The following is a 27,694-nucleotide window of genomic DNA, read 5'->3' as shown; positions in this document are numbered from 1 at the left end:
TGTTACTTAACAGTGCTTTAGTCTGCTGCGCCACCAAGGCTCTTTTTTTCCCAAACTATCCTCAAAAGTTAAATAAATAAAATTTGGACACATCTGGAGCCTCGGTGCTCTAACAATCTCTGTGTCGAGGCTTCTGCAGGGGGGGGGCAGATATTCACATTTTCTTTGTACACCCCCGGCCCAGCTGCAAGATGCATCCTCTTCGTTGTCACGTCCCGCAGAGCCCCCTTAGGGGTCGCTATTCTTCCGGGTTGGTGCCGCACGGCCTGTGGAACTCCTGCCCGTGTTCGTGGAACCACTTGTTGGCCACTGCGGAGAGAGGAGGCGTAGGAAGGATCAGGAGGTGGCCGTGGGTTCCTTGCGCCCATTGGCAAAGTTGCCATCGTTATAATTTACACCAGGTATTATTTACATCATTATAACAGGTAGTCCTAGACTTACGAACCACAATAGAGCCCCAAATTTACACTGCTAACGGAGCTCAGTGGGGTTTTGCCCTGTTTTTACGACCTTTCTTGCCACAGTTGTTAAGGGAATCGCTGAAGTTGTTAAGTGAGTAACACGGTTGTTAAGTGAATCTGGCTTCCCCATTTACTTTGCTGGTCGCAAAAGGGGATGACATGACCCCGGGAAGGTCATAAATAGGAGTCAGTTGCCAAGCGTCTGAATCAGGGGTGGTTCTAAAATTTTTTACTACCGGTTCTGTGGGCGTGGCTTATTTTGTGGGCGTGGCTTGATGGTCAGGTGACAATTATTTAGGATTTAGCAGAGGTACTGGTCTACCAGGCTTTTAACTGCTTGCAGAGCTGTACTGATCTACTCATGTATTTTTGCAGGCACTGGTCTACTCATGTATTTTTGCAGGCATTGATCTACTCATGTATTTTTGCAGGCACTGGTCTACTCATGTATTTTTGCAGGCACTGGTCTACTCATGTATTTTTGCAGGCATTGATCTACTCATGTATTTTTGCAGGCACTGGTCTACTCATGTATTTTTGCAGGCACTCTCATGTATTTTTGCAGGCACTGGTCTACTCATGTATTTTTACAGGCACTGATCTACTCATGTATTTTTGCAGGCACTGGTCTACTCATGTATTTTTGCAGGCACCGGTCTACCCATTTATTTTTGCAGGCACCGGTCTATTCATGTATTTTTGCAGGCACTGGTCTACTCATGTATTTTTGCAGGCATTGATCTACTCATGTATTTTTGCAGGCACTGGTCTACTCATGTATTTTTGCAGGCACTGATCTACTCATGTATTTTTGCAGGCATTGATCTACTCATGTATTTTTGCAGGCACTGGTCTACGCATGTATTTTTGCAGGCACCGGTCTACTCATGTATTTTTGCAGGCATTGATCTACTCATGTATTTTTGCAGGCATTGATCTACTCATGTATTTTTGCAGGCACTGGTCTACGCATGTATTTTTGCAGGCACCGGTCTACTCATGTATTTTTGCAGGCACTGGTCTACTCATGTATTTTTGCAGGCATTGATCTACTCATGTATTTTTGCAGGCACTGGTCTACTCATGTATTTTTGCAGGCATTGATCTACTCATGTATTTTTGCAGGCACTGGTCTACTCATGTATTTTTGCAGGCACTCTCATGTATTTTTGCAGGCACTGGTCTACTCATGTATTTTTGCAGGCACTGGTCTACTCATGTATTTTTGCAGGCACTGGTCTACTCATGTATTTTTGCAGGCACCGGTCTACCCATTTATTTTTGCAGGCACCGGTCTATTCATGTATTTTTGCAGGCACTGGTCTACTCATGTATTTTTGCAGGCACTGGTCTACTCATGTATTTTTGCAGGCACTGATCTACTCATGTATTTTTGCAGGCATTGATCTACTCATGTATTTTTGCAGGCATTGATCTACTCATGTATTTTTGCAGGCACTGGTCTACTCATGTATTTTTGCAGGCACTGATCTACTCATGTATTTTTGCAGGCACTGGTCTACTCATGTATTTTTGCAGGCACTGATCTACTCATGTATTTTTGCAGGCATTGATCTACTCATGTATTTTTGCAGGCATTGATCTACTCATGTATTTTTGCAGGCACTGGTCTACGCATGTATTTTTGCAGGCACCGGTCTACTCATGTATTTTTGCAGGCACTGGTCTACTCATGTATTTTTGCAGGCACCGGTCTATTCATGTATTTTTGCAGGCACTGATCTACTCATGTATTTTTGCAGGCACCGGTCTACCCATTTATTTTTGCAGGCAGTGCTCTATTCATGTATTTTTGCAGGCACCGGTCTACTCATTTGTTTTATTTTAACAATGATCAGCTGTAGAACCGGTTCGGTGACGTCATATTGTCACCGCTACCAACTTGGCGGAACCGGGCAGAACTGGGAGGAACCTGAATTTACATCACCTGACCATAAGGATGCTGCAACGGTCATAAGGGTGAAAAATGGTCGTAAGTCTTTTTTTTTTCCAGTGCCAGTATAACTTTCGAACAGTCATTAAACCAATAGTTGTAAATCGAGGACCACCTGAATATAAACTTTGCAGCATAAATAAATAAAAATGAAATAGTGGGATAGTTTTATTGGGGGGACCCCCCCAACCCCCACAGCGAAGCATTGCATGGCATCAGACCTTAGGAGGTTCTGGCCTCAGCTGTGGCTTCTCCGTAGATGCACAAAGACAGATCTTGGGGGGGGCAGGGGGGACCCCATTTGCTTACCCCACTTGTCTCCAGCAAGGACCGGGCAGCCGGCGTGCAGAGTGGCTTCGTCTCCCTGCCCGTTCCTCCGCAGGTTCCACCAGAAGAGAGCGGCGTTCTTGGAAGAGACCAGAAGGGAAGGTGTTAGAGAGGGGGGGGGTCCACACGGAAATGGCCCCCGGCCCAGAGAGGGGGAAAGGGGGGCAGAAAAGACAAGAGAAGGCTTACAGGGGAGACGGATGGCATAACATTCAAGGAATGTGTGAATGGACGAATGGATGGATGAATGAGTAAATGGATGAATGAGGGAATGGATGAAGAATGAATGAATGAATGAATGAGGAAATGAGCGAGTGAATGGATGAATGAATGAGGAAATGGATGAATGAGTGAATGGATGAATGAAGGAATGAGTGAATGGCTGGCTGGCTGGCTGGCTGGGTGGGTGGGTGGGTGAATGAGTAAATGGATGAATGAGGGAATGAGTGAGGGAATGAAGGAATAATGAATGAATGAATGAATGAATGAGTAAATGGATGAATGAGTGAATGAATAAATGAGTGAATGGACGAATGAGGAAATGAGTGAGGAAATGAATAATGAATGAATGAGGAAATAGACAAATGAGGAAATGAGTGAGGGAATGGATGAATGAATGAATGAGTAAATGGATGAATGAAGGAATGAGTGAATGGCTGGATGTGTGGGTGGGTGGGTGAATGAGTAAATGGATGAATGAGGGGATGAGTGAGGGAATGAATGAATAATGGATGAATGAGTAAATGGATGAATGAGGGAATGAATAAATGAGTGAATGGACGAATGAGGAAATGAGTGAGGGAATGAATAATGAATGAATGAGTAAATAGACGAATGAGGAAATGAGTGAGGGAATGGATGAATGAATGAATGAGTAAATGGATGAATGAGTGAATGGATGAATGGATGAGTAAATGGATGAATGAAGGAATGAGTGAATGGCTGGATGTGTGGGTGGGTGAATGAGTAAATGGATGAATGAGTAAATGGATGAATGAGGGAATGAATAAATGAGTGAATGGACGAATGAGGAAATGAGTGAGGAAATGAATAATGAATGAATGAGTAAATAGACGAATGAGGAAATGAGTGAGGGAATGGATGAATGAATGAATGAGTAAATGGATGAATGAGTGAATGGATGAATGGATGAGTAAATGGATGAATGAAGGAATGAGTGAATGGCTGGATGTGTGGGTGGGTGAATGAGTAAATGGATGAATGAGGGAATGAGTGAGGGAATGAATGAATAATGAATGAATGAGTAAATGGGTGAATGAGGGAATGAATAAATGAGTGAATGGACGAATGAGGAAATGAGTGAGGAAATGAATAATGAATGAATGAGTAAATAGACGAATGAGGAAATGAGAGTGGGAATGGATGAATGAATGAATGAGTAAATGGATGAATGAATGAATGGATGAATGGATGAGTAAATGGATGAATGAAGGAATGAGTGAATGGCTGGATGTATGGGTGGGTGGATGAATGAGTAAATGGATAAATGAGGGAATGAATGGATGGATGGATGGATGAGGGAATGAGTGAGGGAATGCATGAATGAATGAGTAAATGAATGAGTGAATGAATGTGTGAATGAATGCATAAGTAAATGAATGAGCAAGTGAGTGAATGGATGAGTGACTGAGGGAATGAATTAATGAGGGAATGGGTGAATGAGTGAATGAGTGAGTGACTGGATGAATGAATGAGAAACTGAGTGAATGAATGAGGGAATGGATGAATGAGTGAGGGCATGAAAGGGAATGGATGAATGAATGAACGAATGAATTAATGAATGTGTGAATGAATGCATAAGTAAATGAACGAGTGAGGGAATGGATGAATGCATGAGTGAATAAAACCACCACCACAAAACAGGTTGTAAAATCAGACCCACTTAATGACCGTCACAACCATAACTGCGGGCTCAATGACGCTCATAACTCAAAAACAGTTTGGGGCTGATCTTAATTCCAGCATTCTTTCTCCTGAATTTAGGAAGGCCAGAATAACATTCAAAGCCTTGGCCATCCTTTGATTTTTGCAATATTTTTTGGGGAGTGGCTATACCAAACAGGAAGAGGAGGACAAAGTCAGGATTTGACCAGCGAAAAGAAAACCGGCTGGGAGGGGAATTGCAAACCGGAAGGGGCTCACCTTGATAACCGGCACGCTCAGGTTTGCATAAATAAAGGCCGTAGATCCGCCAGCGTCTACCGAACTCAGCTAAGCAAAAAAGAGGCAAGAAGAAAGAATGGAACGGAGAATCATAGAGTCCTAGGGCTGGAAGTAGTGGTGGAGAAATCCAAACCGGTTTGCTACCGGTTTGCTGGCCACGCGTGTACGCGCGCACATGTGCAGTACATGCCAAAAGGAGGCTTGGGAAGGTAAGGTAGAACAGCAAAGCGGGATCAGCTGTGGCGCGCGATTTAGCTTTGCTAGAAAGCAGGATTTCCTAAGCTAAACCGTGCAGCACAGCTGATCATTGGAAATATCGGTTCAGAGGAACCAGTAGCTTTTTTTTACTACCAGTTCACCCGAACCGGTAGTTTTAATCACTTCCGGTTCGCCCGAAACCGGAGCGAACTGGTTGTCAATTTACAAAGCTTTCAAGTTGCCATGAGCAGGAGGGAGGGAGAACTGATGGAGCTGATTGATTTCCCTAACTGAAGTGCATTCCATACATTCTTCCTGACCGCAATCAGAAGGAGGGTGTTGGATTTCACAGCCAGCCAAAGTGGTTAATTGGAGAATGTGATTTATGACATGGCCAGAGAGGAGAGACAGGGTCATAGGGGAATGTAAATCTACGTGTGTTCTGCCCCAGCTACGGACCCCAAAGAACGCAGCACACACAAAGTCCGTACAAACCTTAGTTTACTAATTAAGGACTACTAATGAGCTTTCTTAGTAGTTGTTCGAATACAAATTCAGTCTTTTCTGAACAAGGGCTGTTAATTTAACTTTATTAACAGCTGGCAAGAATCCAAAGAATAATAACTAAATTCTGAGGCATAGTATTTCAGATAACCGTAATCTTACTGTGATTGGCAGAATGCCCAGAAGCAATTTGCAGGAAAACTGACAAGAGAAACAAGAGCCAAATCAAACGTTTCTGGAATCAAGACGCGAAGGAATATGAATGAAGTTGTTTCCTGCAAATGCTTCAGTCGGCATTCCTCCTTAAATAGGCTAAGGGAGTGGCCAATTAGCCCCAAGCCTTACTCTCGAGGAGACCTCCTCCTGAGGAGCCACTCCTGCCTTTTGGCAGCTCTGCGCACCCGTGCATCGAGAAGAGGCTCCTCCTCTTCTTCCTCTTCACTTATGGGAGCTTCTGGAGGTTCTGAAGGCCCTGGCTGAATCCCCGCCTCTGGCACCACATCTTCTCCAGCCTCCTCACTGTCCGACTCGAGTGCCAGCTGCACAGGCTGCACCACACCAGCCTCCTCACTGTCGGAATCAGCTACTAGCTGCACAGGCCGCTGACGGGCCACAACAACGTGGGATGGTCCTAACTGCATCCGAATATTGCCGAAATGGTGCTCCTAATAAATGACTGTATTTCTTTTAAAGTTTGGCTTGTGGCTCATGCATTAATTAGGGCATCTTTCGGAAACTTCACACTGGTAGCCTTTCACCCCTGGCTGGAAGGGACCCTGGAGGTCTTCTAGTCCAACCCCCTGCTCAATGGTATAGGTATAGGACATCAGACAAATGGTTGCCCCATTTTTATTGAAAGCCTCCAGTGATGGAGCACCCGCAATTCCTAGCGCCCCCTAACCCAAATTCAATTCTGCCATGGATGTCCGAGAAAGAACGGAAGAAAAAGAGACTGAAAACTCACATAGATCATCAACGTAGCTATTCGATTTCCGGATTTCATCCGATACAAGGGGCTTTTCCTCGACTGGATCAGAAGGGGGGGAAAAAATGAGATTTTTTTTTTGATTGAGAGCAGCTTGTGGCAAGATCAGCCAAGAGGGTTTACAATGCCTGTATCGTTTGCGTACGTGGGACGGTTCTCAACGTAGCCTTATAACTTTTTTTCTCCACTTTTATTATTTTTTATAAACAAGGTGACGAACATACATAATACCCCCTCCTCCTCCTCCTCTTTTCCACACAACAACCTTGTGAGGTGGGTTGGGTTGAGAGAGAGGGACTGGCCCAAAGTCACCCAGCCGGCTTTTATGGCTAAGGCGGGACTAGAACTCACTGTCTCCTGGTGATTGGCCCAAAGTCACCTAGCCAGATTTTATGACTAAGGAGGGACTAGAACTCACCGTCTCCTGGTGATTGGCCCAAAGTCACCTAGCCAGATTTTGTGCCTAAGGCGGGACTAGAACTCACCGTCTCCTGGTGATTGGCCCAAAGTCACCTAGCCAGATTTTGTGCCTAAGGCGGGACTAGAACTCACTGTCTCCTGGCGATTGGCCCAAAGTCACCCAGCCAGATTTTGTGCCTAAGGTGGGACTAGAACTCACTGTCTCCTGGTGATTGGCTCAAAGTCACCTAGCCAGCTTTTGTGCCTAAGGCGGGACTAGAACTCACTGTCTCCTGGTGATTGGCCCAAAGTCACCTAGCCAGATTTTGTGCCTAAGGCGGGACTAGAACTCACTGCCTCCTGGTGATTGGCTCAAAGTCACCCACCCAAATTTTGTGTAAGGCGGGACTAGAATTCACCATCTCCTGGTTATTGGCTCAAAGTCACCTAGCCAGATTTTGTGCCTAAGGCGGGACTAGAACTCACTGCCTCCTGGTGATTGGCTCAAAGTCACCCACCCAAATTTTGTGTAAGGCGGGACTAGAATTCACCATCTCCTGGTTATTGGCTCAAAGTCACCTAGCCAGATTTTGTGCCTAAGGCGGGACTAGAACTCACTGCCTCCTGGTGATTGGCTCAAAGTCACCCACCCAAATTTTGTGTAAGGCGGGACTAGAATTCACCATCTCCTGGTTATTGGCTCAAAGTCACCTAGCCAGCTTTTGTGCCTAAGGCGGGACTAGAACTCACTGCCTCCTGGTGATTGGCTCAAAGTCACCCACCCAAATTTTGTGTAAGGCGGGACTAGAACTCACCGTCTCCTGGTTTTGTAGCCTAGTGCCATTAAACCCCTAGGCTGGTGCGTTAGCATCCTTTCTGATATCTTTCTCTTTTTTACAGCACGCTGACCTTCCTTTTTGTTCTTTCCTTTCGGGAAAATCTTTGGTTGTAAATGAATCTAATTTTTCCCCTGAAGATGGAAAAGCTGTGGTCAGGTGCAATAGCTTTGCAACAGGTTTACTCACCGTCGCGTGGTCAAAGTGGGGCTCGTAGTGGCCTCCCAACCCGTAGTTGACCACCTGGAAGTATTCTGCGTAAGGGTGCCGGATATTCAATCCCGTTAAGGCCGCAGCCCGTCGACCCAATGCCCCGATCACGGGATCCAGGCTGTCCTTCAGCCAAGCACTGAAAAAGATCCAGAAATAGCTGCAGCCCGAAAAATGGGTTCCACCAGAGAGCAATTCAATGGCTTTGGAACGGCCTGCCACCAGAAGTTGTGGGTTTTCCAACACTGGAGGTTTTCAAGAAGAGACTGGACAGCCATTGGTCAGGAATGGTATAGGCCGGGTCTCCTGCTTGAGGAGGGGGCTGGACTAGATGACCTCCAAGGCCCCTTCCAACTCTGTTGTTCTGTTATTCTGCTATTCTGACATAATCCATAACTCTAATCAAAGTAGGAGAGAGGAGGAGGAGGAAGAAGAAGAGGAAGAGGAGGACTGTGGACTCTTTGGTGCTCTCTGAGCTTGGCGATTTTCTCGGAGACATTTCATGACCCAACTTGGTAACATCATCAGTGCTAGAAGGGAGTGGGGTTTATGGAGGAGGAGGAGGAAGAGGAAGAGGAAGAGGAAGAGAACTGTGGTGTTATGGAATGATGGGACCAAACCACATTCCTGGGTCAGCCAGAGACAGTTTTATTGTGCAGTTTCAGAACCAGGTTTGTATCTGCAATTCTGAACCCAGAAGAGCTCTGATACAACTGCTTTTATACATCTCCAAGACGAAGGATTTTGCGAGCACAGCAGTTTTCCATATACGGTTAACATACATTTGTTACATGATAATGGACACTTTCTAATTACTAAATTCTTTCATTATTTTCTAGTTCATAAGATTATCTTAGCTAAACAACCTTCCTCAGTTCTGTGTTTGCTGATGCGTAGATTCATGGCTGCTTTGGATAATAAGTAACTTTTTGTTTCAGATGGATGTCCTTGCATCCTTGACAGCTAGGCCCCTCAGAAGATATATATCACCAAGAATGGAATTTAGCTGATTTAGTGTAATCTCTAAACAAGCACATTTCTTTCTTATAACAATGTGAATAAAGAGGGTCCTTCAGTGTTCAGATAGCTGACCCTGTACTATTCCTACATCATTCACATTAGTGGGGTCCTTGGTGCTCTCTGTTATTTTCTTGCAGACATTTCATGACCCAAGTAGGCAACATCATCAGTGCTAGAAGGGAGGGAGGTTTGTGGAGGAAAAAGGGAGGAGGAGGAGGAAGAAGAAGAGGAGGAGGACTGTGTGGGCCCTTGCTGCTCTCTGAGCTTGCTTGTTTTCTTGCAGGCGTTTCATGACCCAACTAGGTAACAGCATCGGTGCTAGAAGGGAGGGGGGTTTACAGAGTGGAGGAGGAAGAGGAGGAGGAGGAGGAGGGAAGAAAAAGACAAAAAGCAAAAAGTAAGAGAAAGAAGAAAGAGGAGGAGGAGGAAGTTCCCAGGATGCAGAAGAAGCAGCTTTTAAATAAAAAAAGGATTATCTGAAAGCATCCAATTCCAAACTTCCCACCTAGGAGCCATTCCCAGAAACATTGCTAATCAGTATTGAAAAGACTGCAAGTGGACCGATTCTGATCTGAGATCTGGCTAGATCCAGGCTAGATCTGTTTTCTACGGAGCCTCAGAAGTGAGAGAGAGAGAGAGAAGAGTTAACTGCTCTTTTCTTTCCGTAGCTGGAGAAGCGCTTAAGGTTTTTTTTTCCCCTCTGCAGGCTGCAAAATTCAGCAGTGAGATCATGAAACAATATTTTAGGGACGGCTGTGCAGCTATAGCAACTTGAGATGTATATATATTCTTCCTCTTTCTTGGCATTTCAAGAGACCGTCTGAAGTCATTTCCCTTCCTCCCAGACAGACCTTCACGGGAAATGATTAATGGTGGTTGTAAATTCATCCCTCTCTGGAGAAAGAGGCAGAGAGAAGAAAAACCAGGCGTGGTTTGTAAAGGAGACGTTCGTGGAAGGTAATTCAGAAATGATGAACGTTTCACCTCCGTGAAAATATTTGGGCAAAGCAGGAAAACATCAAGGAAAGGGTCTCTCGGGGGGGGGGGAATCATGGGGGACAAACCCAACAGCCCCCTTTGAGAGCTTCTCTGCATCTCAGGGCACGAAAGGAAAAAAGAGGCGCTGGAAGAAAAATGCCAGATTTTGAAAGAATGGATGGAGAATGTCCAGGAGGGGCTGGGGTGGGTCCTTCCCAAAGGCAGCAGGGGAACTGAAGAAGAAGGAGAAGGAGAGTTTAAGCTGTCCACTGTCTTAGGACAGGGAGATGAGTGGCATACACAGAATATTCAATAAATGAACGAATAAAAATAGGAAAAGGAGAAAGAGAAGGAGGAGAGAGGGAGGAAGGAAGGAAAGAGAAGATTGTAAGGTGTCCACTGTTGTACAAGAGTGAAATGGGTGGCAATATACAATATATTTAATAAATAAACAAATAAAAATAGGAAAAGGAGAAAGAGAAGGAGGAGAGAGGGAGGAAGGAAGGAAGGAGGGAGTGAGGAAGGAAGGAAGAAAAGAAAGGAAGGAAGGAAGAAAAGGAAGGAAGGAAAAAGGAAGGAAGGAAGGAAGGAAGGAAGGAAGGAAGGAAGGAAGGAAGGAAGGAAGGAGGGAAAGAGAAGATTGTAAAGTGTCCACTGTTGTACAAGAATGAAATGGGTGGCATATACAATATATTTAATAAATAAACAAATAAAAATAGGAAAAGGAGAAAGAGAAGGAGGAGAGAGGGAGGAAGGAAGGAAGGAGGGAGTGAGGAAGGAAGGAAGAAAAGAAAGGAAGGAAGGAAGAAAAGAAGGAAGGAAGGAAGGAAGGAAGGAGAAGATTTTAAGCTGTCCACTGTCTTAGGACAGGGAAATGGGTGGCATACACAGTATATTTAATAAATAAATGAATAAAAATAGGAAAAGGAGAAAGAGAAGGAGGAGAGAGGGAGGGAGGGAGGAAGAAAAGAAAGAAAAGGAAGGAAGGAAGGAAAGAAGGAAGGAAGGAAGGAAGGAAGGAAGGAAGGAAGGAAGGAAGGAAGGAAGGAAGGAAAAGATTTTAAGCTGTCCACTCTCTTAGGACAGGGAAATGGGTGGCATACACAGTATATTTAATAAATAAATGAATAAAAATAGGAAAAGGAGAAAGAGAAGGAGGAGAGAGGGAGGAAGAAAGAAAGAAAGAAAGAAAGAAGGAAGGAAAGAAGGAAGGAAGGAAGGAAGGAAGGAAGGAAGGAAGGAAGGAAGGAAGGAAGGAAGGAAGGAAAAGATTGTAAGGTGTCCACTGTTGTACAAGAGTGAAATGGGTGGCATATACAATATATTTAATGAATAAATGAATAAAAATAGGAAAAGGAGAAGGAGGAGAGAGGGAGGAAGGAAATGTGGAAGGAAAATAGGGATGAGAGGAAGGAAGGAACAAATGAAGGAAGGAAGCGATGAGAGGAGGGAAGGGGAGAGGAGAGAAGAGGGAAGGAGAAGGAAGGAAGAAAAAAGGAAGGAAGGAAGAGAAGGAAAGGAGAAAGGAAGATCGGGAGGAAAGGGAAGGAGAAGAAGGAAAAGGAGAAGAAATTACTGGCTGGGGAATTCTGGGAGTTGAAGTCCACCCCTCTTACCTCTGACTGATCCGATAGTCTGCTTGTTCCTGTTTCTCTCCTGAAGCCACCACTGATCTCTGCAACTGGAGGAAAACGGAGAAAGAGGGATGAAGGAGAGAGAAAAGGAGAGGAAAATAGAGGAGAGGAGAAGGGAGAGTCCGTTTAGTGACCATTCGAAGGCGCAACGTCACTGAGAAAAAGGATCTTATGACTGTTTTTCACCCTTACGACCGTTGCAGCCTCCCTGTGGTCATGTGATCAAAATTCAGAGGCTCGGCAATTGATTCGTACTTATGACAGTCGCAGTGTCTCAGGGTCATGTGATCCCCTTCTGCGACCTTCTGACTAACCAAGTCAATGGGGAAGCTAGATTCACTTAACAACGGTGTTCCTAACTGAACCATTGCAGTGATTCACTTAACAACTGTGGCCGGAAAGGTCATAAGATGGGGCAAAACTCACTTAACAACTGTCTCACCTAGCAACTGAATCTCTGGCCTCCGTTGTGGTTGAAAGTTGAGGACTATAACACAACTTACATGATTTCTTTCTTTGTTTTGTTGTTGATTTTATTTATTCATTTCTGTTTTTCTTCCCTTCTCCCAATCTTTTGAAATTTCTCTAATGCTTTAAACTACTATTTATATTTTAAGGATTGCATGGAAACTGCTTCAAGATTTGCAGCAACGAGAAGAGGTATTAAACTAAGAAAGTGCATAAAATGAGGCAAAAAAAAAAGAGAGAAACTATCCAAAATATTGGAGAAATAGGCATCAAAACGCGTATATCTCTTAGACGAGTAAACCCTGAGGTAAAAATACCTTCTCCCGTTTAATGAGTTTTAGAAAAATGAACAAGAAGAATGTGACCGATTCACAAAAAAGAGGAACTGACAGGATCCAGAATTAAGATTAACTGTACTGTAATCCTTGATTTATGACCACAATTGAGCCCGTTATTTATGTTGCTACACAAGACAGTCAGTTTTTGTCCCATTTTATGAAGTTTTTGCACCGTTATTAAGCGAATCACGGCAGTTAAGTCAGTAACACGGTTATTATTAAGTGAATCTGGCTACCCCACTGACTTTGCTTGCCAGAACGTCACAAAAAGTGATCCCAGGACCCCAGGACAGTGCCACCGTCATAAATACGAGACGGTTGCCACACATCTGAATCGATCGTGTGATTATGGGGATTCTGCCACGGTCACAAATGTGTAAAATGGTCATAAGTCATATTTTTCAGTGCCGTTGTAACTTTGAACAGTTACTAAATGAACTACAGGTAGTCCTCGATTTACGACCACAATCGAGCCCAAAATTTCTGTTGTCAAGTGAGACATTTGTTACAAGTGAGTTTTGCCCCATTTTATGACTCTTCTGGCCACAGTTGTTTAAACGAATCACCGCTGTCGATCAGTTAGCAACCTGGTTGTTAAGTGAATCCGGCTAACCCCGTGGACTTTGCTTGTCTGCAACCGTCATAAGTATGAACAGTTGCCGAGCATTTGAATTTTGATGTCCATGGGGATGCTGCAAAGGTCGTAACTATGAAAAATGGTCATAAGTCCCATTTTTCAGTGCCGTTGTAACTTTGAACGGTCACTAAATGAGCTGTCGTAGGTCGAGAACTCCCTGTCTCTTTGCAGCAGGAGAAAGGCAAAAGGAGACCAGCCCACTGAGGCACCCAGCCCGCCATCGTCACTTACGCCCGGAGCCGCTAGCGCCTTGATCTTCTCCGCCTCGGAGGGGCTGACAAAGTCGTGGTACAAAGCCAGCTCAGGCTGTGGGTGCAAAATCTCCTTTTTCAGCGGCTGCAGGGTCAGCCAAGGGCTCCGGTTGGTCTCGTAGGAGCAGGAGAGACCACGGTGGGCTGGCTGGAAGAAGACCAGGAGAACGTGAACGTTTTGCAAAGCAGCATTTTGTAAAATGTATCACGATTTATTGATTAATTAAATTCGTTTGCCACCCTTCTCGCTGTAAGGTAAAGACCAGAGGTGAAATGCTACCGGTTTAGGCCGGTTCGCCTGAACCGGTAGTAAAAAATGTAAAAAAAAAAAGTTCCCACGATCAGCTGAACGACATGAGATCATTGGAAGTTTTTTTTTTTAATTACTTTTTTAGCATTTTTATTTTATTTTATTTTATTTTTATTTGATTTATATGCCGCCCTTCTCCGGAGACTCAGGGCGGCTTACAATGCGCTAAGCAATAGCCTTCATCCTTTTGTATATTTATACAAAGTCAGCTTATTGCCCCCACAAACTGGGTCCTCATTTCACCTACCTTAGAAAGGATGGAAGGCTGAGTCAACCTTGAGCCTGGCGAGATTCGAACCTGCAGTAATTGCAGGCAGCTGGTCTTAATAACAGGGTGCTTTAGACCACTGTACTACCAAGGCTCCTATTTATTTACTACCGGTTTTCCGGAACTGGTAGTTAAAAATGCTTTAAAAAGTAAAAAAAAAAAAAAAAAGTTCCGACGATCGCGCGTCGCTCAGCTGATCGTCGGAACTTTTTAAAAAATACTTTGTTAAAGCATTTTTTACTATCTATTCGCCTGAGCCAGTAGTAAAAAATACTTTTAAAAAGTTTTTTAAAAGGTTCCCACGCACGACACAGCTGATCACTCACACACACACCCCCCCGCTGTTCCACTTACCTTCCCAAGCCTTCCTTTGGTGCGCAGTGTGTGTCCGTGTGCACAGCGCGTGTTTGGCACATACGCGGCTAGCAAACCGGTAGTAAACCGGTTCTGATTTCACCACCGGTAAGGACATGTCTAATTCAGTGTTTCTCAACCTTAGCAACATGAGGACTAGCTGACTTCAATTTCAACTTGCCTTTAATAAGGGACTCCGCTGGATTATTTATTTGTCTGGGGCACTAGACTGCTTTGGGCCGCATTTGGGGGCGTTTGGGGGAGTTACACCTTGGCTGGGGGAAAGGACATTTTTAGCCTTCTGCTAAAAATGCCCTTCCCAGGTTCTCGGAATCTCTATTTCCAGGTTAATGTTTCTGGGCAAGCCAATTGGAACTGCTGGGAGATTCATTTATTTATTTATTTATTATTCAAATTTCTATACCGCCCTTCTCCTTTCGGACTCAGGGCAGTGAACAGCCAAGATAAAAACATCTATACAAACATCACAGTTAAAAATAAAGTTAAAATAATTTATAAATTTGGCCCATAATTTAAAACTTGTCAATTAGATTGATAAAAAGATTCATGAGGACTAGAAAACGTGTTAGAAACAAATTGGGATCTGGTAGAAGCGAACAGTAAGAAAATCGGAATGGGGAAGCTGTTGGAGGTGGGAGACCCATGTTTAAGACTTTAAGGTCCAACGTTATCAGTGAGAGGGGAAGAGAAGGAAAAGAAAGAAAGAAAGAAAGAAAGAAAGAAAGAAAGAAAGAAAGAAAGGAAGGAAGGAAGGAAGAAAGGGAGGGAGGAGGGGGGAGATGGAAGGAAGGAATGGAGGGGATGGGAGGAAGGCGAGAAGGAAGGAAGGGAGGGATGAAGGGTGGAAGGAAAAAAGGAAGGAAGGTCAGAAAGAAAAAAGAAAGAAAAAGGGAGGGAGGGACGGAGGGTGAGAGGAAGAAAGGAAGGAAGAGAGGGAGGACAAAAGAAGGAGAGAAGGAAGGAAGGGATGGAGAGTGGAAGGAGGAAGGAAGGAAGGAAGGAAGGAAGGAAGGAAAGAGATGGAAGGAAGGAGGAGAGAGGGATGGAAGTGAGTGAGGAAGGAAGGAGAAAGGAAAGGAAGGAAGGAAGGAAGGAAGGAAGGAAGGAAGGAAGGAAGAAAGAAAGAAAGAAAGAAAGAAAGAAAGAAAGAAAGAAAGAAAGAAAGAAAATAAGTTCAACTCTCTGCCAAGGAAGAGACCTCCTCCTTCAGAGCAGTCTACCTTATAGGCTTGTGATTGCAAGGACAAAGTGGAAGCAGAGTTGCATGGAAAATGGGAATTTCCCTGGAAAAGGCAAATTATATATATTTATATACACATATCCGGCCGAGACTGTATATATAAATTTGATAAATAAAAAATAAAATAAGCAAACAGAGCGAATAGGTCTCCCTCCGTTCGAGGGCCCTGCAGCCAGGCAGGAGCCCATCGTGGTGTGGTCCTTCTTCCTTGCAAACCCCCCTCCTCCTCCTCCTTCTGTCTGTTGCCCACCTGAGACCCCAGCCTCTGGCAGAGCTCCTCATACGCATCTCGCGTCTCCAGGTGGGTCACATTGGGCCTCTGCACCATGATTCTTCCTTTGCCCTCCTCCTCCTCCTCCTGACTCTCCCTCAAAAGCTTCTCGTACTTCAGGACGTTCCTGGCCATCCGCTCGTTGCCCGGATCTGGGGAAGAGAGGAATTCTGTGTCCCAACTATCCTCAAACCAGGATAGAAGATGGTTTCCCACCCAGCCCCCTCTTCCCTCCTTGTCCTTCGCCCCTAAAAGCAATGGGGCAAAACATCTTCAAAACAAGGAAGTCCAGTTCAGTGGTGGGTTGCTCCCAGTTCACACCGGTTCGTAAAAACCGGTAGTAAAAATTTGTAGTAGTTCGGAGAACCGGTAGTAACATTGGCTGGCCACGCCCCCGGACCGGACGCCGCTCGCTTACCCCGCCCACCTCATCAGAGGCTTTTTTTCTTTTTTTTACTTTTAAAAGCATTTTTTCTACAACCTCTTCGGCTGAAAAAAATGCTTTTAAAAGTAAAAAAAAAAAGCCTCTGATGATCGCGCGGCTCAGCAGGGATCGTCAGAGGCTTTTAAAAAAGTATTTTAAAAAATACTTTTAAAAAGTATTTTTTCTACAACCTCTTCAGCTGAAGAGGTGGTTTTAAAAACGCCTTTAAAAGCCTCTGATGATCCCAGCTGAGTTGTCTGATCGTCAGAGGCTTTTAAAAGCATTTTTTTCTGCAACCTCTTAAGGTTGTAGAAAAAATGCTTTTAAAAGTAAAAAAAAAAAAAGCTGGCTACGCCCACCCAGTCACATTACACCCACCAAGCCACGCCCACAAAATAAGCCACACCCACAGAACCGGTAGTAAAAAAATTCAGAACCCATCCCTGGTCCAGCTGCCTCCTGAAAAAAGCATCTTTGGGACATTATCCGGCAGAGGGTTTTAATTTTTTTTTTTTAGCTCTGGAACTTCGTATTCTTTTAAAAAAAATGGGACCATTAATCAAGAGGCAAAATTCTACCCATAGAAAATTGGCAGGAGGGGGAAACTTGTGTTTGTAATTTATTTCTGCTTCGACTTTCAGAAAAAAGGACTACTTCGGTTTTGTCCCCAAAGTTTCCTCCGCTTCTTGTTCAGTAGAAAAAGTCAACTGGAAATTCAGAAGCAATATTTCCAACGCGGAAAAATCAAAATTACGAAATTCCCAATCGCAGGTAGTCCTCGACTTAGGACCACAACTGAACCCAAAATTCCTATTGCTTAAATGAGACAGTTGTTCAGTGCGTTGTCCCCCGTTTTACGACCTTTCTGGACACAGTCGTTAAGTGAATCTCTGCAGTTGTTCACTTAGCAACACGTTTCCTATTGCTTAAATGAGACAGTTGTTCGGTGAGTTGTGCCCCATTTTACGACCTTTCTGGACACAGTCGTTAAGTGAATCTCTGCAGTTGTTCACTTAGCAACACGTTTCCTATTGCTTAAATGAGACAGTTGTTCGGTGAGTTGTGCCCCGTTTTACGACCTTTCTGGACACAGTCGTTAAGTGAATCTCTGCAGTTGTTCACTTAGCAACACGTTTCCTATTGCTTAAATGAGACAGTTGTTCAGTGAGTTGTGCCCCGTTTTACGACCTTTCTGGACACAGTCGTTAAGTGAACCACTGCAGTTGTTAAGTTAGAAACATGGTTGTTAAGTGAATCTGGCTTCCTCCTTGACTTTGTTTGTCAGAAGGTCGCAAAACGGGATCACATGAGCCTGGGACACTGCGAACGTCATAAGTACGAGTCAATTGCCAAGCATCTGAATTTTGATCATGTGACCATGGGGATGCTGCAACGGTCGTAAGTGTGAAAAATGGTCATAAGTCACTTTTTTTCAGTGCCATTGTAACTTTGAAACAAATAGTTGTAAGTCAAGCACTAGCTGTACAGAATAACCTTGGTGGTGCAGCGGACTAAAGCGCTGTTAAGTAGCACCAGCTGCCTGCAATTACTGCGAGTTCGAATCTCACCAGGCTCAAGGTTGACTCAGCCTTCCGTCCTTCCGAGGTAGGTAAAATGAGGACCCGGTTTGTGGGGGCAATAAGCTGACTTTGTATAAAAAAGAACACCGCTGGGGGGGGGCCGAAAGCCCTACTAAGCAGGTATATACAAAAGCACGAAGGCTATTGCTTAACGCATTGTAAGCCCCCCTGAGTCTCCGGAGAAGGGCGGCATATAAATCGAACCAATAAATAAAACAATAAATGACAGAGTTGGAAGGGACCTTGGAGGTCTTCTAGTCCAGCCCCCTGTTCAAGCAGGAGACCCTAGTCAATTTCAGACAAACGGCTGTCCAATCTCTTCTTAGCCAAACAAATCAGGGTTCTATTTTTATGAGAAAAATGCCAGGGGGGAATTCAGGATTTGGCCCCCCAAAAAATCAAGATTGCAGATGTAACAGTGGGCTTAAAGTTACACAAATTTTTAAAAAATCGGGCAGAGTTTCAATCGTTCTGGCCTCCATCTTGACTTTTTTGACCTGCGGAGACTTCTGAAAACTGCCATGGATACTCCAGTGGAGTGATTTCCCCCCCCATTTTGGTCCTAAATACCTCAAAGGATCCCGTCAAATTCTGCAGAACCCAGTTTGAAAAAGCCTGCTGGATGCCTGCATGTTTCTTATTCTTTTTCTCGAACAAAAGGATGAATTGCCAGCTGGCTAGAAAAATGTTTTTGCTTTTCCTGATCGTCTAACTCAGCGTCTGAAACTCAGGATGGTGCAAAGTATCACTTTCCAGTTTGGGAAAAAAAAAAAAAATTAAGGAACCCTTTAAATGCCTCTTTCTAAGCTGTTTCTGATGGTGGCTTAATCATATCCAGACAATGCTAAATACATTGAGATTATTTAATTCTACAGTGCTCGTGATTAGGCTAATTTTTAGGAAGCAGCAGTGCTTCCCGATTAACAAATTTAGAATAAAACTTGTGCGGTTGAATATATTCCTCTTAATTCCCTAAAGTTCAGAGCCGCCTGAACTGGGAGATCTATATGGCACATACATTTGCCAAAAATAAATTTTGAAAAAAAAAATAAAATAAAATAGATACATATATCATATTTTACCCAAAAGGAAAGCAAGACATATAGTCCTTGATTTATGACCAGAATTGAGCCTGGAGTTAAGGTTTTAAGCCGTTGCGGTCATAAGTCGAAGCATCACATGACTGAATTCGACGTTATGAATATAGTTGTTTCAGCAAAACCAGCAGATGTTAAGGGAGTCCATTTTCTCTAATGTATATTTTTTAATGGAAACCAGCAAAAAACAAAACAACATAGATCATAGTGCAAACAATTATAAAGGTGAGCTGATTGCCAAGAGCTCAAAATGCAATCACCTAAAATTGTGCGTGTCGCCGTCATAACTCGAAACATGTAGTAAGTAGCTCTACAGAGGTCTGTTGTAACTTTAAATCAGGGGTTCCCAATTGTCTGGGGGTGCGAGACGAAATTCCTGGGGGTGCGAAAAACTTGGGTTTAGAAGTTTCAAAATTATAGTGTATATGCATAATTATATGCCTATAATTATTTATTTTTTTTTAAGAGGTGCGAGAATATATCAGAAGCGTTCTAGGGGAGCGGGATATAGAAAAGATTGGGAACCCCTGGTTTAAATGGTCATAACCACAAAGCAACCAGTCGTAAGTGGAGGACGACCTATACAGCTGGTCCTCGACTTACAACCATTCGTTCAGTGACCGCTCGAAGTTGGAAAAAAGTGACTTATGACCGTTTTCACACTTACCACTGTGATCAAAATCCGGACGCTTGGCAGCTGATTCGTATTTATGACGGTTGCAGTGTCCCTGTGCGACCTTCTGACAGGCAGAGTCCACGGGGAAGCCAAATTCACTTAACAACCATGTTACTCACTTAACAAATGCAATGATTCACTTAACAGCAGTGGCACAAAAGGTCGTAAAATGGGGCGAAACTTAACCATGTCTGGCTTAGCAAGAGAAAATTTTGGGCTCAATTACAGTTGTATGTCGAGGACTTTACAACTTTACAATTTCCTGTAGTAAGTAGATCTGGGGAGGCCCGTCGTAACTTGAACCCGTCATTAAGTATCCAGTCGTAAGTTGAGGAATACCTAGTGTATTTTTTCCCCTAAATAATTCACTTTTTCAATGGGAGGCCTGTTCTATTTGCTGAGAATATAGGAAAGGAAGGGGTGAATTTTTTCTTTCTCATCTTTGTGGTATTTTGGAAGCTAAATTCATGGTTGCCTCCTTTTCTGGTAAATTTCTTTGACAGTGGAGATGTGATGGAATTTATTAAGAACACAATCTTTGAAAGTGGTGGTGTTACACTGACAGACCAAATAAATCTGGATATTTTTTTCCGAGAAGCACATACCGTAGTGAAGAAATTCCTGAGACAGCCTTAAGGCATGAGAAATGTTTCCTGCCTTGTAAAAAATAAGATTTCAAAGGGGAAAGGAGGAGAGAGAGAGAGAGAAAAAAAAGAAGTGGATAGTTAACATTTTATAGGAATAAAGGCAGCCGGAGTTTAAATTTTGAAGCAACCCTTTCTGGTCTAAAAAGTTTAAAAACTTCAGGCTGCGTGTGAAACACAGCTTTGTAGCAACCCCAAACTCAAGATTGGACACGTTTTATAAAAATATTACCTTTGGCTGTTTCAGGATATGCTCCACTCATTCTTTTAAAAAAGTAAAGTGTAAAACTTTGATTTAATAGATTTGGGAAGAAATCAATAAAGTTTGCATTAATTGAATTTCCTTTTAGTGGACAAACACCCCCTAAAATGTGCTAAATCCAATTTTATCCAGACACCTGACATGATTGATGTAATTATGTAGATATAGATGATTTAATTCGGATTTAATGGACATTTGGGTTTAATGGACACTCCTTCTCTCAGACAGTCCATTAAATGAAGGTTTTGCCTCCAGGTGCTTAGCCAGGGGCTGGAGGCTGCAAGGATGGAGGACGGGGAGAAGAAAGGAAGGGAAAAAGAAAAGAAAAAGAAAGAAAGAAAGAAAGAGAAAGAAAGAAAGAAAGAAAAAAAGAGAAAAAAAGAAAGGAATGAAGGAGGGAGGGAGGGAGGAAAAGAAAGAAAAAGATAGAAGGAAGAAAGAAAAAGAAAGAAAGAAAGAAAGAAAGGGAGGAAGAGAAAGGAAGGATAGAGATGGAAGGAAGGGAGAAAGAAAGGAAGGAAGGAAAGAGAGAGAGAGATGGAAGGAAGGAGAGAAGAAAAGGAGGAGAGGGATGGAAGGGTGGGAGGGACGGAGGAAGGAGAAAGGAAAGAAAGAGGGAGGAAGAGAGAAAGGAAGGATAGAGATGGAAGGAAGGGAGAAAGAAAGGAAATAAGGAAAGAGAGAGAGAGATGGAAGGAAGGAGAGATGGAAGGAAAGGATGAGAGGGATGGAAGGGCAGGACGGAGGGAGGAAGGAGAAAGAAAAGAAAGAAAGAAAGAGAAAGAAAGAGAGAGAGAAAGAGGGAGGAAGAGAGAAAGGAAGGATAGAGATGGGAGGAAGGGAGAAAGAAGGGAAGTAAGGAAAGAGAGATGGAAGGAAAGGAGGAGAGAGGGATGGAAGGGTGGAAGGAAGGGGGGAAGGAGAAAGGAAAGAAAGAAAGAAAGAGGGAGGAAGAGAGAAAGGAAGGATAGAGATGGAAGGAAGGGAGAAAGAAAGGAAGTAAGGAAAGAGAGAGATGGAAGGAAGGAGAGATGGAAGGAAAGGAGGAGAGAGGGATGGAAGGGTGGGAAGGAGGGAGAAAGGAAAAGAAAGAAAGAAAGAAAAAGAAAGAAAGAAAGAAAGAAAGAAAGAAAGAAAGAAAGAAAGAAAGAAAGAAAGAAAGAAAGAAAATTAAAGAAACAAACTGCCCTTTGGAATAAGCCACGGAAAGTCCCGGAAGCTGCCTGGCTCACCATGAAGTAGGAGAAGGCCAAATGATCCAGGGCCTCTTCCAGGCTTCCCTCGTCTTCGGTGTTCCAGTTGCCGTAGGAGATCCGGAAGAGCCGGACAGATTCCTCCATCCACGGGATGGAGTGGTAGTAATCCTCCTTATCGTAAGCCACCTGGAAGAAAACCGGCGCAGATCAGATGCACGATCCACGCGGGTTGCAGAAACAGAGATCAGAGAGTGGCCTGGATTGAGATTTGGGCTTTCCTGGAACCTTAGTGGTCCTCCTTCAATGGCTGGACATCACCAAAGCTTTGCCAAGATTGCCCGCAGGACCACCTACCTCCAAGCCTCGGCCACCAGTCCTTGATTTACAGCAAATTCATTTAGCGACCTTTCAAAGTTACAAGGGCGCGGGAAAATGTGATCTATCTGATGGCTTTTCACACTTAAGACTTTGGTCATGTGAGCAAAATTCGGATGTTTGGCAACTGGTTCCTATTTAATGATGGGCGCAGTGTCCCTGTGTGTGTGTGTGTGTGTGTGTGTGTGTGTGTGTGTGTGTGTGTGTGTGTGTCACATGATCCCCTTTTGCGATCTGCTGACCAGGGGTGGGTTCTAAATTTTTTTTACTACCGGTTCTGTGGGCATGGCTTATTTTGTGGGCGTGGCTTGGGGGGGTAATGTGACTGGGTGGGCGTGGCCAACTTTCTTTAAAAAAAACTTTTAAAAGCATTTTTTCTACAACCTTAAGAGGTTGCAGAAAAAAATGCTTTGAAAAGCCTCTGACGATCCCAGCTGAGCCGCGCGATCATCAGAGGCTTTTTTAAAAAAACTTTTAAAAGCATTTTTTCAGCTGAAGAGGTTGTAGAAAAAATGCTTTTAAAAGTAAAAAAAAAAAAAAAAGCCTCTGATGAAGTGGGCGGGGTAAGTGAGCGGCGACCGGGCCGGGACCGGTTCAGGGGCGTGGCCAGCCAATGTTATTACCGGTTCTCTGAACTACTAAATTTTTTTACTACCAGTTCTTACGAACCGGTGCGAACCAGGAGCAACCCACCACTTCTGCTGACAAGCAAAATCAACGGAGGACCCACATTTGCTTAACAACCGGGTGACTAACTCGTCCACAGCAGTGATTCACTTACCAACCGCAGCAAGGAAGGTCATAAAAACAGGGAAAACGTCACTTAACCAACGTCTCCCAGAAATTTGGGGCTCAATTGTGGTCGTACGTCGAGGGCGACCTGTATTGCCAAGTCCCCTTTTAACAAACAAGGCCAGTGTGTTTGTGTGTGAGTGTGTGTTGAGGCCCGTCAGTGGCCTGTGCAGATTGTAGTTGACTCTGACAGCGAGGAGGCTGGTGTGGTGCTGCGCCAGCAGCCTGTGCAGCTGGCGCTCGAGTCAGACAGCGAGGAGGCTGGAGAAGATGTGGTGCCAGAGGTGGGGGATTCAGCCAGGGCCTTCAGAACCTCCAGAAGCTCCCATAAGTGAAGAGGAAGAAGAGGAAGAGCCTCTTCTTGATGCACGGGCACGCAGAGCTGCCAAAAGGCAGGAATGGCTCCTCAGGAGGAGGTCTCCTCGAGAGTAAGGCTTGGGGCTAATTGGCCACTCCCTTAGCCTATTTAAGGAGGAACGCCGACTGAAGCAAATTGTAGGGAACAACTTTAGTTCATTCTCCTTCGCGTCTGGATTCTCTGCAAATTGCTTCTGGGCTTTCTGGCAACCTTAGTAAGATTGTGATTACTTTATCTTTGGTTTCTTGTAGGCTGTTAAGGAAGTTGATTAACAGCCTTTGTTTGGAAAAAGACTGAGTTATTTTAGTAAATTAAGTTTTGTACAGACTTTGTGTGTGCTGCGTTCTTTGGGGTCCGTAGCTGGGGCAGAACAGTGTGTGGGTAGGGGAGAAACCGACAATTGGGAATTTCCTTGTCTGAGGAATTATTTCTTAGCCATCGTGGTTTCAAGTGACTCACCTTCCCGATGTGGAAACAGTCGTCAGCAGACAAGGCAAAGGCCCGGCTGGGACGGTAGAGATCAGGATGGGCCTCGTTCGTCGTCCGAAATCGGCCTCCGGCCAACTCTTTGACACTCAGAGCGTAGACGTCCTGAAGTCGCATGAGGGCCCGCGCAGCTCCTTCGAGGTCCTCAAAGAGAGGTAGATGGTCTTCTAAGCGGTGGTAGCTGACCTTTAGGGCTGAAAAACAAGTTGGGTTGGGACAACAGAATAACAGAGTGGGAAGGGAGCTTGGAGGTCATCCAGTCCAACCCCCTTGTCAAGCAGGAGACGCTATACCACTTCAGACAAGCTGATGTCCAGTCTCTTCTTAAAAACTTCTTTGGCCATGGTCATTAAGCGAATCCAGCCTCTCTCACTGAATTGCTAGTCGGAAGCCAGCTGGGAAGATGAAAAATAGTGATCACGCGACCCCGGGATGCTACAACCGTCGAAAATGCTTGCTGGTTGCCAAGCACCCGGATTTGGATCAAGTGATTGCATGGTCCATACAACAGTCATAAGTGTGGGTTGAGGACTGGGTTTAAGTAACTTTTTTTCAGCGTGGTTGCAATTTCAAACAGTCCCTAAACTCCCTTTTTATTACTTAATTTGGCATAGAGTCAGAGCAATTGAATGGAACTGAACATTTACTGGCTGGATGCCCTTCCTGATGCCTATGTGGAGTTAGCAGCAGATTTTTTTTTTTCTTTGCGTCCCAGGAGAGAAATACCTGCCGCTACCTAGGATTGAACTCTCAACCTTCGAATAGGAGGCCAGCATCTTCACCACCACGCTGCTCACAATGGGGGTGGTCTACAGAACTACAACCAAAGCAGTCCTTGATTTATAACCATTCATTCAAACGGTCGCTAAATGAACGGTTGTAAATCGAGGATGGCTTTTGTTTGGCCGTACTCCTGGAGACCCATTCAAATGAGCTTTCTCTCTCCTGAGATTAAAGAGTTGTGAGGAAGGCGCACCTTGAATATTCTCGCTTCCTTCCATGCTGTAAACCACGTTCCTCCAATCGGACTGCAATCTCTTGATCAGGGCAAATGCCATCAACGGGTTTGCCATGGTGCCACTCGATCCTTCATGCAAAACCTGGATCTTCTGGAAGAACCTGGAAAACAGAAACGGCATTTTATTATTACTATTTTATCATTTATTAATCAATCAGAATAGAGCTGGAAGGGACCTTGGAGGTCTTCTAGTCCAACCCCCTGCTCAAACAGGAGACTCTGCCATTTCATTAAACTACAGATGCCCAATTCCTGCAACCGTCCTTCGTATATTTTATCCTCCAGCCCCCGAATCATCTTTGTTGCTCTTTTCTGCATCAATATCTTACACTGGATGCAATATTCTAGCGTCTGGCGTCGTCTCCTTCTCCCTTTCCTAGGCTGCGATTTGCAAACCAGCACCTGCATTTCCTGCGTCGGGTGAGGAGAGCACCTCTTTCCTCTTTTTACAAAGACACGACTGAGACCGTTTTAACAAACTGCATCCCTGTTTATTTTATTTATTTATTTATTTATTTTATTTATTTATTAGATTTTTATACCGCCCCCTCTCCCGAAGGACTCGGGGCGGTGAACAGCCAAAGTTAAAAACATACAATATAAACAATTAAAATACATTTAAAACAGAATTAAATCAAAAATGGCTCCCCAATTTAAAATGCCTTACCCATACCCCTATAAAAAGACGAATTTAAAATTTAAAAATTTAAAATTTCCACATTTGGTTTGGTGGCCGCAGCCCCCCAGATAGAAAGTCCCTACAGAGAGTGGTGAGGGCAGCAGAGAAGATTATAGGAAGCTCGCTTCCCGTCATTCAGGATGCTGCTTATAAGCGCTATGTGCTTAGAGCTCAAAGCATTGTTAGAGACCCCACCCCCCCACCCCACGGTCTGTTTCTGTTGCTCCCCTCTGGGAGGAGGTTTCGGAGTATTTCTAGCAGGACTTCCAGATTCTGGAACAGCTTTGTTTCCCCTATGCCATCCGTCCGGTAAACTTGCAAGATTCGTTTTTCTCACCATGTACATGTATCCATCCAAATTAGACTGTGTTGATTCTCTGTGTCACATAATATATATGGGTATATGCATAATCTTGTATTTATTTATTTGTTTATTTATTTATTTATTTTTGTCATCTTTATGTGGAGTATATTGGAGGCGATGACTCTTTGAGAGGTGCATGCAACAAACTTTCATTTTAATATATGCTGATTAGTAAACATTCAAAGTGACAATAAGTTATTCTAAGTCTTAAGCCTTCTAAGCAATAATCCCTGAAAATTAAGGTAAGGTAAAATGGTCGTTTTTACCACTTAAGAGTTGGGGAACTTGGTCTGCAGAAGAGAACTTGGCAGAGGAACTCAAAAGCAAAACTAAATGATCTCATTGTTGCTTTTGGAGGCCACTTAACTGAATGCCAACAGCATCCCAGTCTCTGTATTGAAATCTAACAGACAACGCCAAATAGACAAAAAAGAGGCGTTACTGGATTTGAGATCAATCGGGGTCCAAACCAGGTAGTGTTTGAGAGAGAGAGAGAGAGACCAGCCCACGAGCTGCAACTTTTCCTTGGCACTTGGGGTGCAACCCACTTGCCAGGGGTGAAAGAAGGAAGGAAAGAAGGATGGAAGGAAAGAATGGAAGGGAAGGGGGAACAAAATGGAAGGGGAAGAGAAAGGGAGAAAGAAGGAAGGGGAAGGAAAGAAAGGGAACAGAAGGAAAAGGGAAAACAAGGAAGGGGAGGAAAGAACCGAGGGAGGAAGGTGGAGGGAAGGAAGGGAGGAATAGAGGAAGGGAGGATGGAAGGGGAATGGAGAATGAAAAAAGAAAGAAGGAAGGAAGGAAGAAGGATGGAAGGAAGGAAGGAGAGAATGGAAGGGAAGGGGGAACAAAATGGAAGGGGAAGAGAAAGGGAAAAAGAAGGAAGGGGAAGGGAAGGAAAAGGGAAAACAAGGAAGGGGAGGAAAGAACTGAGGGAGGGAGGTGGAGGGAAGGGGGAACAAAATGGAAGGGGAAGAGAAAGGGAGAAAGAAGGAAGGGGAAGGAAAGAAAGGGAACAGAAGGAAAAGGGAAAACAAGGAAGGGGAGGAAAGAACCGAGGGAGGAAGGTGGAGGGAAGGAAGGGAGGAATAGAGGAAGGGAGGATGGAAGGGGAATGGAGAATGAAAAAAGAAAGAAAGAAGGAAGGAAAGAAAGAAAGAAGGGAGGAAGGAAGGAAGTAGAAAGAGAAAGAATGAAAGACAGAGAAAGAAAGATAGATAGAAAGAAAGAAAGAGGAAGAGGGGAAGAGAGGGAGAAAGGAAGGAAGGGGAACAGAGAGAAGAGAGAGAGAGAGAGAAAGAAGGGAGGAAGGAAGGAAGGGGAAAGAGAAAGAATGAAAGAGAGAGAGATAAAGAAAGAAAGAGGAAGAGGGGAAGGGAGGGAGGAAGGAAGGAAGGGAAACGGAGAAAGAAAGAGAGAGAGAGAGAGAAAGAAAGAAAGAAAGACGGGAAGGAAGGAAGGAAGGAAGGAAGGAAGGAAGGAAGGAAGGAAAGAAGGGGAAGGGTCTCCCTCTGGCTCTCCCCTCCTCTCCCGCCTTACCTGTCCAGGTCTCGCAGCCGGCTGGCCTCGTCCTCCAGGTAGGAGCGCAGGTGGCGCAGCAGCGCCCGTTCCGTGCCCTGCGCCCGGCGGATGCTGAGCATGGAGCTGAAGGTCTCGCCCGGAGCCCCGCACAGCCCGCCGAGCGCCGCCAGCAGCAGCAGCCCCGCCGCCCGCAGCATCGCGCCTTCTGCCGCCCCCGGCCCGCCCGGGAAGGAGGCGGAGCCCGGCTGGGGGAGCAGAAACGGGCTCGCTTGGATCGGGAGAGGATCCGGCAGGAAGGGCGGCCAGCGGGACTTTTGCAGAGGCGTGATGGACAGCAGCCGCATCTGGGCGCCCCCTGAGACCCTCCCCCAGGTTCA

General features: G+C 44.6%; 1 protein-coding gene across 3 annotated transcripts; it reads right to left on the bottom strand.

Moving 5' to 3' along the window:
- P4HA3 (prolyl 4-hydroxylase subunit alpha 3) lies at window positions 1-27,694 on the bottom strand. Of its 3 annotated transcripts, XM_087895712.1 has the most exons (13): window positions 27,336-27,694; window positions 24,715-24,857; window positions 23,712-23,932; window positions 21,764-21,913; window positions 20,231-20,282; window positions 15,828-16,000; window positions 13,365-13,532; window positions 11,673-11,737; window positions 8,038-8,197; window positions 6,593-6,655; window positions 4,906-4,974; window positions 2,725-2,821; window positions 1-309 (listed from the first exon to the last, which is right to left on the bottom strand). In XM_087895712.1, exons 1-13 carry the CDS (start codon window positions 27,659-27,661, stop codon window positions 239-241), a joined length of 1,758 nt encoding a protein of 585 aa, XP_087751838.1. In that variant the 5' UTR covers window positions 27,662-27,694; the 3' UTR covers window positions 1-238. The 3 variants fall into 3 exon arrangements, with proteins under 3 accessions (XP_087751838.1, XP_087751839.1, XP_087751840.1); XM_087895713.1 differs by lacking the exon at window positions 4,906-4,974; XM_087895714.1 differs by lacking the exons at window positions 15,828-16,000; window positions 20,231-20,282.

This window comes from Pantherophis guttatus, chromosome 5 (genome assembly GCF_059756535.1).
Source record: "Pantherophis guttatus breed Tessera chromosome 5, ASM5975653v1, whole genome shotgun sequence".
NCBI classification, from domain to species: Eukaryota; Metazoa; Chordata; class Lepidosauria; order Squamata; family Colubridae; genus Pantherophis; species Pantherophis guttatus.
The sequence above is the reverse complement of the archived record's forward strand: the minus strand, read 5'-3'. Positions and strand labels throughout refer to the sequence as shown.